General features: G+C 31.4%; 1 protein-coding gene across 1 annotated transcript; it reads right to left on the bottom strand.

The window, feature by feature from the left end:
* Window positions 1-228: 228 nt before the first annotated feature.
* On the bottom strand, window positions 229-11,196 carry LOC113461500 (furostanol glycoside 26-O-beta-glucosidase-like). The gene is made up of 12 exons (XM_039130881.1): window positions 11,092-11,196; window positions 8,232-8,290; window positions 8,064-8,139; window positions 7,723-7,800; window positions 7,548-7,635; window positions 6,685-6,928; window positions 6,184-6,299; window positions 5,853-6,073; window positions 4,840-4,874; window positions 2,459-2,558; window positions 1,948-2,056; window positions 229-412 (listed from the first exon to the last, which is right to left on the bottom strand). Exons 1-12 carry the CDS (start codon window positions 11,168-11,170, stop codon window positions 244-246), a joined length of 1,374 nt encoding a protein of 457 aa, XP_038986809.1. The 5' UTR covers window positions 11,171-11,196; the 3' UTR covers window positions 229-243.
* Between the last annotated feature and the right edge of the window lie 1,122 nt (window positions 11,197-12,318).

Genomic DNA, 12,318 nt, shown 5'->3' with positions numbered 1-12,318 from the left:
GAGTTTTATATGTCGAGGAATTCGTAAAAAATAGCAAACAATTGCAGATAATCTACCATCAAGGGAGTAGTATGCATTGCATAAAAGTGACGAACAAATCTCATAAACGTTTAAACGCTACTCTTTTATTTCAGCACACCACTACTACGGGAAGTTAATCTTCACTAAAACATGAACCAATTGTAGAAAGAAACCCAACTAGAGGCAGCCCATAGAAGCTGGACGGTTTTAATGAGACGCAGTTTAGGAAGTAAGGAACCTAGTGAACCATTCGGCCGACTTTTTTGGATAGCGCTTGAGGTCATCATCATAATCGATATATGTTAGCCCAAATCGTTGGGTGTAGCCTTTGTCCCATTCAAAATTGTCCGTAAGAGACCAAGCAAAGTATCCTTTCACAAGGACTCCCTCTCTACAATTAATAAAGAGATAATGGTTAGAGAATCAAATAAAGTGAAATTCTACAGCAAAATGATTATTAACTTAAATGAATTTATTTTATGTATGATTTTCTTATTTTAAAAAAATCTCAAAATCTGAACAATGAGCACTAGTCATAATCTAGAACCTCATTCTGTTTGTAGGAAAAAAAGTATGTATGCTAGTCTTCATGGACCAAAGTTCACAGGCGATAACTTATGCTGGTAATCACATCATATTGTGCAGTATACTCTACACTTCTTTTGCAATATAGGATTAAGATTCAAGCAGTAGAAGATACTATTGAATTACTTATATGATTAAATTCTAATAGTCTGATGTAAAACAACTATAGGCAGCGGCCATTGGGTTACCTATTTTGAGCTATGGGCACACAAGCAAGACCAAAGCATGTCAGCAAAACACAGCCGCCTGTTTCAAAAGTAAAACCCTTTAGTGCCCTGGTACGGGAGTGGGGGATGGCCCTACGCAGAGACAACAACACCAGCTCTACGAAGTCCTAATCGAAACATTTTGTTGGTGTTTCTGTAAATAAGAAATGTTGGGCATGGCGAAATGCGCGTTTCTAACTGTTTTGCTTGTTTCTTTCTTATTGTGGCGGCGATTATGGTATGGTGGAAATGAACGAAAAGTGAGATGAATGTTATTTTCAAATCGATTAATAGATGGGCCGATCTGTTCAGAAAGATCGATAGAGTAGGAATGGATAGAGAAGAGGAAATCTTTCAAAAATAGGATAAATCTCCCATTTCTTTCTATTGATGAGACAAGATATCTATCTATTCTAGATCCATTGAAAAGAAATTGATATGTATCTGATGGAATCAACAAGGAATCACTTGAAAAAGATATGGAAAACCCTCCCCTATATGATCACCTTTTTTCCATTTTCCAGTCTCCATCGTGGCTACATATGAATGGACTGAAAATCCTATGGAATTTGTAGGCTGGGCCAGTACAACCAGCAAAATCATAAAATTGCAGGCTGGGCTAGACCTATATTTATAAATATCCAAGAGTAACTTTGGATATAAATGAACTCGATATCAATTACTTGTAGTTTTTCTATTGGCTTATGATATAAATTACTTGTATAATAGGCTGGGCTCAACACATGTCTACACAAGTCTAATTACCTTAATATCTATTGTACAAGTAATTTGTATCACAAGGATGTATGCAATAGCTTCTCTTATACTAATCAGGAATACCAATTGCATAGTAGCCCTTGGCATTATTTTATGGTGGTTTAGCTAAACTTTGTAAATCCTTTTGGTCCTACATATCAAGAAAAAAAGATAGTATTGTTATTCTATATATGTTGAAGGCTTATTAATAAGTATAATTATATTATTCTTGGATGTACATACTATATATATTAACCATCTTTTGTTTGTTAAAGTTTGTATATTTATGAAAACAATAGTTCATAGAAATATCATGCATGAGATCACTACAATTTCACCAAGCTTATAGTGAAGTCACATCTAAGATATGTTGACTTACTGTATGGCTTCACGAATTTGAGCAAGATGGATGGAGAGGTAATTGATTCTATGTGGATCATCACGTGCTTGTTTCAATGTTAGAATTGAATTGTCTAGTTCACAAGTACCTGTAAAAAGAGAGTTTTATTTATAACAATAAGAAAAATAGTAGAGATAAGAGGCTTATGCTCCATCGAGGAGTCAAGGAAGAATATCATTTCATATTCCAAATCTATCTAAAGTTTTCGTAACTTTGATCTGATGATTCTATTTATTTATAAGTATTTCAAAAATATGCAATGAAAGACAATGTTTTGTAGTTCTACATAAAATGTACTCTACAGCAACTTAAAAATTCGCAATAGGTTAATCATAGATTTACCTATAATTTTTATTTTAGTTTCTTTTGACAAAAGATTTTGTTTTGCAAACTAAAAAGTATAACACATGCAACAAAAACAACTTTAATTATTTTTTTCCCAATCATATGCCCTTATATTTAACCATATTTGCATTGTAAAATTACCAACCATTTTCAGTGATGTATATTTTTGGGTCTTTATATCTCCTTTTTGTATATAATAAAAGATTTTTTATTCCATGAGGGTAGACATATATCCATGTACCATCCTGCAAGAAGGAAAGTGCATTAGATGAAATCTTGGTCATACAAATAATATTAAATGATTATATCCTTAATAATGAGAAATAAATATAATGTTACATGCAAGTAAAATATTTAAGGATTTAAAAGATGAATTTTTATAAGAGCAAAGGGAGTATGCAGTTTTCCTAAGTTATGGCTACCTTCAATTTACAATATATGGAGTATATATAAATCAAATGACAAACTATCAACATTCGTGTATATATTGATTCAAAACGTATCCACTTTCTATTATTTCAAAATGATCATCAAAGATTCGAGACATTATACCTTTTATTTTTATGAATATTGGTTTGATAAGAAACTATCATTACTTTAGCATTAGTAAATAAATTGTACTTTATAAGTTAAAAAGTAAGTTAGTTCCTTTTTGGATCCCTTTATTTAATTTAATTACATAAATTGACATTACCATATATATATATATATATATACAATTTACTCTACAACTAGCAATAGAAAAATTACAAAATGTTGATCTATGGAGTCATTTTCTCCATATCAACTATCATTTCGAGTACTAAATTGAATATGTACCTTGGCCCCTAATACTTTCATGTTATTGTTTTATCCTTTATATGAATTGTGTTTCTATTCCATTCAACTAAACTTAACTAAACCTTTATCCTAAATTAGTTGAGGTTGCTACATGAATTCTATTTCTCCATTCTGCTCAGTTTAAGACTATATTTTTGTAATGATGTTGAGAAGTCAAATTCTTTCTTACTACTTCATCCTATGTAATTTTTGATCTACCTTTCTCCCTCTTTCCTTATATATATATATATATATATATATATATATATATATATATATATATATATATATATATAATCACTCTGTTATACTGGTTCATCCCTTGGCTTATATTATTATATGTGTCCAAACTATCTAAATTATCCTGCTCTCAATTTGTCCTTAATTGATGGTACCTTTATCTTTTTATGAATAACTTTATTTCTTATTCTTTTTATTTTTTTTGTATGACTAGATGTCTCTCTCAATATTTTTGTTTCAACGACATTCATCTTGTTCACATATTAGTTTTAATTGCCCAATATTCTATTCCATAAAGCATAGCTAGTCATACAGTTATTCTATAATTTTTTTCCAACTTGGCAGATATCCTATGACAATATAATTTTCCAAATAACTTTTCCATTTTATCCAAACTTGCTTTAGTTCTATGGATGTCATTCTCTTCAATCTCCCCTTTCTAGAGAACAATCGATCTTAGCTACCAAAAAAATAATGATCATTCGTGGAAACTTCATGATCCTCAATTTTTACTTTCATCTTTATTTGAATTTTACTAATTTAATTGTAGTCAGTGTATTCCATATTGCTTCTACTTAATCTAAAATTATTGGATTCTAATTACACTTCTCCATCATTCCAACTTATGATTCATCATGACCTTAGCTTCACTCACCAAGGTCATATCATCTACAAATAGCATGCACCAAAGAATATTACCCTAAATATACTTAGTAAACTTATTTATAACTTGCGCAAAAGGGTAAGACCTTAAAGTAGATTTTTGGTGTAAACCTAGAAGCTTGTTAGTATTACCATCAATAGCTCTCACACTAGTAACCACTCTATCATGCATACCCTTGATCACATTAAAATATATAACATTTTTTTTTATTCTCTAACACTCATCATAAGACTTCTCTAGGAACTCTATTATATGCTTTCTTTAAATCAATAAAAACTATATAGATATCTTGGTCTTTTATCTATATTTCTCCATTAGCCTTTGAAGGAGAAAAATAAATTTCTTCACTTTAGAAAAAAAATTATGTAGCGACATTATATGAGTTAAATATAAGATTTAGACTTGAAAGTTTATAGTTCCATAGTTTAGCGATATTTTTTTTTCTCGATAGATAGCTTAGTGATGTGTCATCAATGATTAGATCTCCACTCTTTTGTACAATTGTCAAAAATTAAAATATAATAGTATTGTCGAAGACATACGAAGTCTAAGTTGCCATTTGTAAAATCTGAGTTATCATTTTCTATTTACTAGTTTAACTAATTATATCATCCAAATACAGGCTATGCCAAGTAAGAGAAACCTTTAATAGAAAATAGCATGTTAGCAATGCATATTCTAAGTGAATTAGAAGATAGAATTTCTTCATTTATTAAAGAAATTGGGATTGAATGTATAACTATTTCAAGTGCAACTCATTTGCAGGGCAAAATAATAAGTAAAAAAAGAAGATGACATTTTACCAATTGTCCAATAGGAACACCATCATCTTTTGTTTCTGCAATAAAAAAAAGTATAATTATTGGACAAGTGGCTAAAAAATGGCTTTCAAATTACTTCAAATGATTATTCTTTTCATAGAAGAAGCATTGTATCAACTATTTTTTAGCTTTAGGTTCTAAATATTATCATGAATAAGTAGCATCCTATCTTATATATATAAAATATCTCAAAAAATAGAACAAGTAATAATATATGTTAGTGGTGACAAATTTTAACAAGATAAGCTTCATATAATCATTGAGATATCAGTTTTAACTCAATGGCTGTATTTTCTAAACATAACTATGTCCATTTCCGAAAGTTCCTATAACCATAATACTAAATTTAATATGCTAAAAAAGTAACGTAATTCCTTATAAACTATAAGAATACCTAACTTAGAACTTGTTTTCTGTCCAAAAAAGAGGCACTTAATTCTTAAATGAACATATACTCATCCATTTTATCATAATTTAGTATATACATATTGAAAATAAATATGAAACTATTGATAATATGTTATATCCCAATTTTATTATTATTCAATCAACATAATAATCTAAATATTTGATAGTTTCCTATTTCTATATTTTTTAATAAAAATATATTTCTATATTTTATTTTCTTTAATAAAAATCATAGAGCAAGGAGGGGTTGGGGCTTTTCTTACTTTTTGAGAAAAAAGACAAGCAAAAACCTAACATATGTAGCAATGAGGGTTTGATATACTATTCATAGAAAATCAAAATAGGTACAAAGTATATGTATTTAAACCCTAAGAAGTGAAATAAATGATTAACAACTTTAAGAAAACCAAAAAAGATCAGAATTTTTCGTTTTTTTTTGTCTTTACATTCAAACTTCAGAGTTGAAAGGAAAGCCATATTGGATGATGAAAGAATATATACCTTCTAAAAGTAATAAAAAAATTAAATATAGAAGAAACTTGCAAACATAAAATATTTTCATTAAATTAGTCAATCAATTGACATACCAAATTGCTCGGCATATGAGTCATTAATGCTAATAGTAGGTGAATAGTTCTGTGAGATTGAAACACTTTTTGCATATCTAGAAGTATAATAGTTAATTCCAATAAAATCATAGGATTCTTTAATCATCTCTGACTGCTCGCTTGTAAAGAAAGGAAGCCTCTCCCCAACCAATGCTCTCATGTTGAATGGATAATCTCCATAGACTAATGGATCCATGTACCTGTGTAAATTTGATTAATTAAGATGAAAGTTAGAAAAAATAGTATACCATGTACATGTTAATATATTTTTATAGAAATTATAATGATGATAATTTATATTTTTACTAACCATCCAAGCATGAACTCAATGGCTCTATTTGCAGCCTCTTTGTCTTGATACAATTTTGAATATGGCTCAAACCACATACTTACAAGGGTAATTCCTACTTCACCTTGTTGTTCAGCCTAACATAAAATTCGTAGTTGGTATTAATAAGGTTCGAAATTGCATGTAGACAATAAAAATGAATTGAAAATTAAATAAATATGATGGATTCCAATCAATTTAAAAGTAATGTATAATTGTTTATATATTTTATGTAAGAAAGTAATAGAGTTCATTCTCAATAGGTAGAATCACCCATGCAATAGCTGATTGGAAATGCTAGTAAATATGACAAGTTAAATAATTTATAATTTTGAAATAGTTTATATCATTTTATAGAACTTATTTGATGGATACAATTTATTTCAAATTTTTTGTATATTCAAAAACAACACTATCGATTAAAAAGCAAGTACATATGTAATATGCAATAATTAATCATCACAAAATTTAATTTCATCTTACTTGAAATTGGTTTTTGTAGAGCCTAGCAGCTGTTGCATGAGAAAGAATAAGGTGGTGAGCAACAATATATGGTTCCTTCATGGAGTCACCCTCTGAAGATCCTAAAGAGCTTCTCCCAGGTGCTTGCTCTCCAAGCGAATATCCCAAACTACTAAAACTCCATGGCTCATTTAAAGTGATCCAGTATTTAACTCGGTCTCCAAATTTTTCAAAGCATATGTTTGCAAAATCCTTGAAGTCGTTCCTAAGACAAAAATGAGAGAAAAAAAATGAAGTGTTCAAAAAATGTACCATAAGAGAACTACAAAATAATTATAACTTCTATATAACCTTTTATCCAAAAAATAACTTGGGTGATATTAATTAGAACTACATAAAGTCAGCACAATAATTTTATAAAATAATATATACTATATACATATTAGGTTCCTTTACATATTAAAGACAAGTTCATATATAGTTGGAAATCAAAATACAAAAACGGATCATAAATCTGTAGCCTATAACATGATACATGATATCACTTATAGATATATCCAGATGCAATAATTGCATTATCAATTCTCTTGTACTATACATTATCACAATGAGTTAAGAAATATTTGCTTTTTTAAAATTTAAAGCTAGAAATTGTGTTATATAGAATAACTTATTTGTAATTATTACCATTACCAACATATCTTACCCCATTTATTTCGATTTTATCTTCACCCTTTGAGTATATAAGTTATAGCCTTATTGAACTTTAGATTTAAGATTAGTTCTGTCCACATTTCCACCAAAAATACTAGTTCTGATCATAATCTTTGGGTGATGACATGATGAAAATAGAAAAATCCTTGTCAGTGAACTTAGACACTTACACAATCTCAATACTCAAGAAGCCTTGATATGCATCCTCTAATGCTTGTGGTACATCCCAATGAAATAGGGTGACAAAGGGCTTTATTCCTGCACGATAATCATGGAAGTATTACATAATTGCTGAGACTTGCAAAAGGATGAAAAACATCTAAGATTATCCTTACTTGTTATTACCATTTTTTATTAACTCGTTGATGAGATCATTGTAGTATTTGATTCCTTCTGGGTTTACTCCATCTTTTAATTTGCCCTCTGCAAGGTTAAGATGCTTATAATTATGGATAAAATTGATGCAAGCTATACTGCCTCGGTGTTCAAGTAAGTTTCATCATAAAGAAGTTTTATGGAATTTTGGAGGCAAGTATGACATCTGCTCCAAAATCTATATTGATAATTGGCAACTTAGATGGTTAGATTACACTTTAGTTCAACAAACTCCATAGCTATGCATAAAATTTAACAACTAGAAGAAGCACACATATCTATAGACATGAAACATAGAATTAGAGCTTTACTTGGCAATATCCTTGACCAAGAAATGGAGAATCGGTATGAATCCATGCCTATATCCTTCATTATTTTAACATCTTCCTGTGACCATAATAAGTAAAAGGATTCGAGTTAAGAGGTGCTATAAGTACAGGGAAGGAAAAAGCTATCAAGTCGACCTTCGCAATACCTACTTTGAATCTGTGGTATGAGTCAGTAGCAATGTCTCCGGTGCTTTTGTTTTGAATTTTATCTATAAAATATCATGAAAGCATTTACATGAGACCAGAATTCTGCCCCAATATGCAAAGACAAACCTTTAGTTTAAGAAAAGGAAAAAGCAACCCTTCCATGTAGCATCAACAAAGATTTGAACAAGGATTCTACTCATGCAGAAGAGCATAACCAGGAAATTAAAGTTTCTTAGTTCCCTTATTGCCGTATGTCTTTGCATAAGGGAATAGGTGCTAAAATTAAAATAATTTTAAATGTACAAATACATGTTTATGTGTGTAATTATAGTCAATTGTATGTATGTATATGTATGTATGTATGTTCATATATTATATGCATGCATGCATGTATGTTCATGCTCTAGGTTGAGATGCAAAGCGAACTTTTTTTTTTGTTGGTCATTTGTAGCAGTTTTAGGTTTGAATACTTAGCTTATGCATCTCCTTTTGATTATTTGAATACATGTTTATGTGTGTACTATATGTATATGTATATACGTATGTACATATATTATATGCATGCATGCACGTATGTTCATGCTCTAGGTTGAGATGCTGAGCGAACTTTTTTTTGTTGGTCATTTCTAGCAGTTTTAGATTTGAATACTTAGCTTATACATCTCCTTTTGATTATTTGACTTTTAGTTGAAGTTATGGACTATAGATGAGTAGGGAAGCAAATTAAGTATCCAACTTTGTGCAACAAATGTCTGTAAAGACCATATTCTAGTTATGTGAATTTGAAGAGGAGATGTAACTAATCAGGAGGTGTTGATCCTCATGCATACCGACTATAGGGCAAGAGCTAATCTAAGCACAACTCCGATCTCTGGTGCATGAAAAGTGCGAAAAAAAGACCATTTTTTTGAGCGTAAAATAATAGATATACTTTGAATAATAAATAATTAGTTTAGTACCAATTCTCATGTGCTAGATACTTTGACCGAAACTATTCTTCAACCTTCAATTAAAGAATCATGGAGTAATTGAGGCATGATCCTTGATTGGCTGCCCCTTTATGTTCAATCCTTCAACATGGTTGCTAACAAGTATAGAGTAAATACGACTATGTGCATAAATAAAACTAATGAGTTGCACCACACAAACCTAACTGTGAAGAGAAATTAAATTAAAATGCTCACCATAAATGTGTTAGCTAGACATAAATTGATACCAAATCTTTTTCAATAAAAAAGAATATAAAATTTAGAAAACTTCTTTTTGGTTATTATAGATATGGATGGTAATATATGAAAACTTGTAGCTAACCCGACTTGATGTCATGTCAAGAAGCTTTGATTTATAACAATTAATATGTCGACACTCATAACCCACTTGACCCATAAAGAAATCTAATATGCAAAGGTTGTTCTTCTATCAACCCAACTTACTATATCTAAATCTTTATATTTCATGACTTGTAATATTTAAAAAATTAATCACGCACAATATCTTTACTTAAAGACATGGATGATTTAACTTGACTTATATCGCCTAATCGAAATAGAACTCTATCATCATGATCTGAGTCATGTCAAAGTTCTAACCCATATCGACCTGTTTAGGCTTCGAGTCAAGATTTTGAACCATACCCAACCTGAACTGAAGAACTTCTTGACCTATGCCCACCCAAATTGCTTGGTTGAGTCAGGTTAATATATTTTGCCATCCTTAATTGTAGAAACCAACTTATTAGTTGCAATAATCTTAGCAACTATTTAGGACATCTATCATCTTAATATATCTTAGTATATTTTTGCCAAAAACTTCCTTGTTCTTGTTGTGCTCATGGATGAAAGAACAATATCAATCATCCCCATACAAAACCATTGAAGGACTTCAAAATCCTTCAGACTCATAAGCAGGAGCAAGAAAGCTTGATCATTATAATTTATCATATGCCTTTAAGAGATTATGATCCCTTTCTATATTCTGATCATGCCCTCATATGCATCTATAACAATAAATATTATACGCTAGTTTTTGATGAAATAAGATATAACGGTTGTTAAAAATGAAGAAGAATAAAGTAGAATAATCTCATGATTAGTGAAGAACTTTCATAACTCTCTTTGTTATCTAATCATTTAATCTATCTTTTTTCTGAGCAATATTTTCACAAAAAATATTAAGGAGCAAGCACTAGACAAAACTGAGTGTTAAAATAAGTTGAAATAGATAAAAATAAAATTAGAATTTTTAATGTTTAAACCCTCATGAATTAGTGAAATTACATGAATACCCTCATAGAGTTGCTATTTGTATGTATAATATTATAAATGTTTCTTTTTGCATGGTTACCTATTAAGGGTATTTTAGTAATTTTAATTTTAAACTGCTAATTTTTTTAACGACGTTAGATGGTGTAGGTATATATGCAAGAAAAAAAGAAAAAAATATTTACAACACGAGTGTTTTATAAGAGTATACATGCAAATATCAATTTTGAGAGGTATTCACGTAAATTCTAATATTGAGGAGGGTATATTTGCAAAAAATCTATTGTTATATTAGCTGGCCGTATTTCAATGCATGAATGGATTATACGTGAATAACCTATCCAACGGCGAGTTATGGAAGGAAAGAGGAATTTTGAGCAGCGGTAGAAGCATGTTTGCGGAACTTATTATCCATAAACTTTAGAAATAAACTAATAGATAACTTTTAATTTCAATTTATTATCCTAGTCTTTGGGGTAGCAAGCGTCCACCTGCAGGGCAATCATTTTCTTTTCCTAGATCTTCCAATGCCTTCATATGATTTTTACTTTTAAGTACAAAGAAAAAGAAAAAAATGATAGTGGAGGTTTCAAAGCGACAACCTTTGTTGTTATGGGTGAAGGTGTCCCATATACTTGGCCCTTTCCCTCCTTCATTCCACGCTCCTTCCACCTTCACCATGTCCCATCAGCAAACAGCCCATATTAGTGCATGGATGGATGTGTGCGTGTGTGTGTGTGTGTGAGAGAGAGAGAGAAAGAGAGAGAGAGACCTGGTAAGCAGAAGACGCAGCACCGAAGGCAAAACCAGGAGGGAAGCTACTCCTTCCTAAAGTCACCTTAGCCGGAACCCCCGTTAGAGGTTCCGATCTTTTCCTCTTGCTCTGAGGAGACTCTACTGGAGGCGCCATGACAGCAGTACGCACACCAGCAGAGCTCAATGCATTACGAGAAGGCCTCTGCAAGCAAGGAGCCTATCTATATATATTGCCAGCCATTGCGTGTTTAGCTCGAGGAATTGGTCCAAGTCTTGGGAGTTGGAATATAGAGCTGGATTTGTTGATGCATTCTCACATAGCTTTCGCGACCACTTCATTGGTGAAACATCTGGACTGAGCCAATGCAAATCTTGAGTGGCTGTTTAATCTGATTCATTCAAAAATGTAGAATATTCTAAATTGTAATATGACCAACTACAACATCGCCTGATTGAAAGCTTAGAGAACGCCAACTTGGTTCAGTGAAAAATCCACATTGCATTAATTTGGACGTCTCGCCAGTGTTCATATAAATTAAGAAGAGAATTAAACATTTGTCCAGGTCAACGTGATGCTTCGCACATGCGATTCTTCCTTTAAAAGAGACAATTCTTCCACACGGCATGTCCCAATCTTGGGAACTCGAATTAGGTATATATAGTCTTGGGTGATGGAATTGGTCCAAGTCTTGGGGTTAAGACTTGGGAGTAGGAATTGGTCCAAGTCTTCGGAGTTGGAAACACAACGCAAAGCACATGTTTAGAGAAGCCAATGGGGCGGCGGATTGAGTAGCATCTTTTGTTGCCAACCATTCGGAGGACCACTTATGGGAGAAAGAGGTGGAATTGCCTACTGCTCTCCGTAATGTTCTGCTTTTTGATTTTCTTAGTGTATTCGTACACGTTATCCGTTTTAGCAAGAAAAAGAAAAAAGAAGAGAGAGAAAGAAAGAGACAATTTTTCCACACGGCATGCCGCACCAAGCTCAACGCCTCTTCATGGGCCTCCCATTGTTATGGTGCCCACGTTTAAAAGAAAAGAAAAGGGTGGGCTCCATTGGAAGGCTTGGAACA

The sequence above is a fragment of the Phoenix dactylifera genome, chromosome 10 (genome assembly GCF_009389715.1).
Source record: "Phoenix dactylifera cultivar Barhee BC4 chromosome 10, palm_55x_up_171113_PBpolish2nd_filt_p, whole genome shotgun sequence".
Lineage (NCBI taxonomy): Eukaryota > Viridiplantae > Streptophyta > Magnoliopsida > Arecales > Arecaceae > Phoenix > Phoenix dactylifera.
Note: the sequence above shows the minus strand (reverse complement) of the source record. Positions and strands in the feature narration are given on the sequence as shown.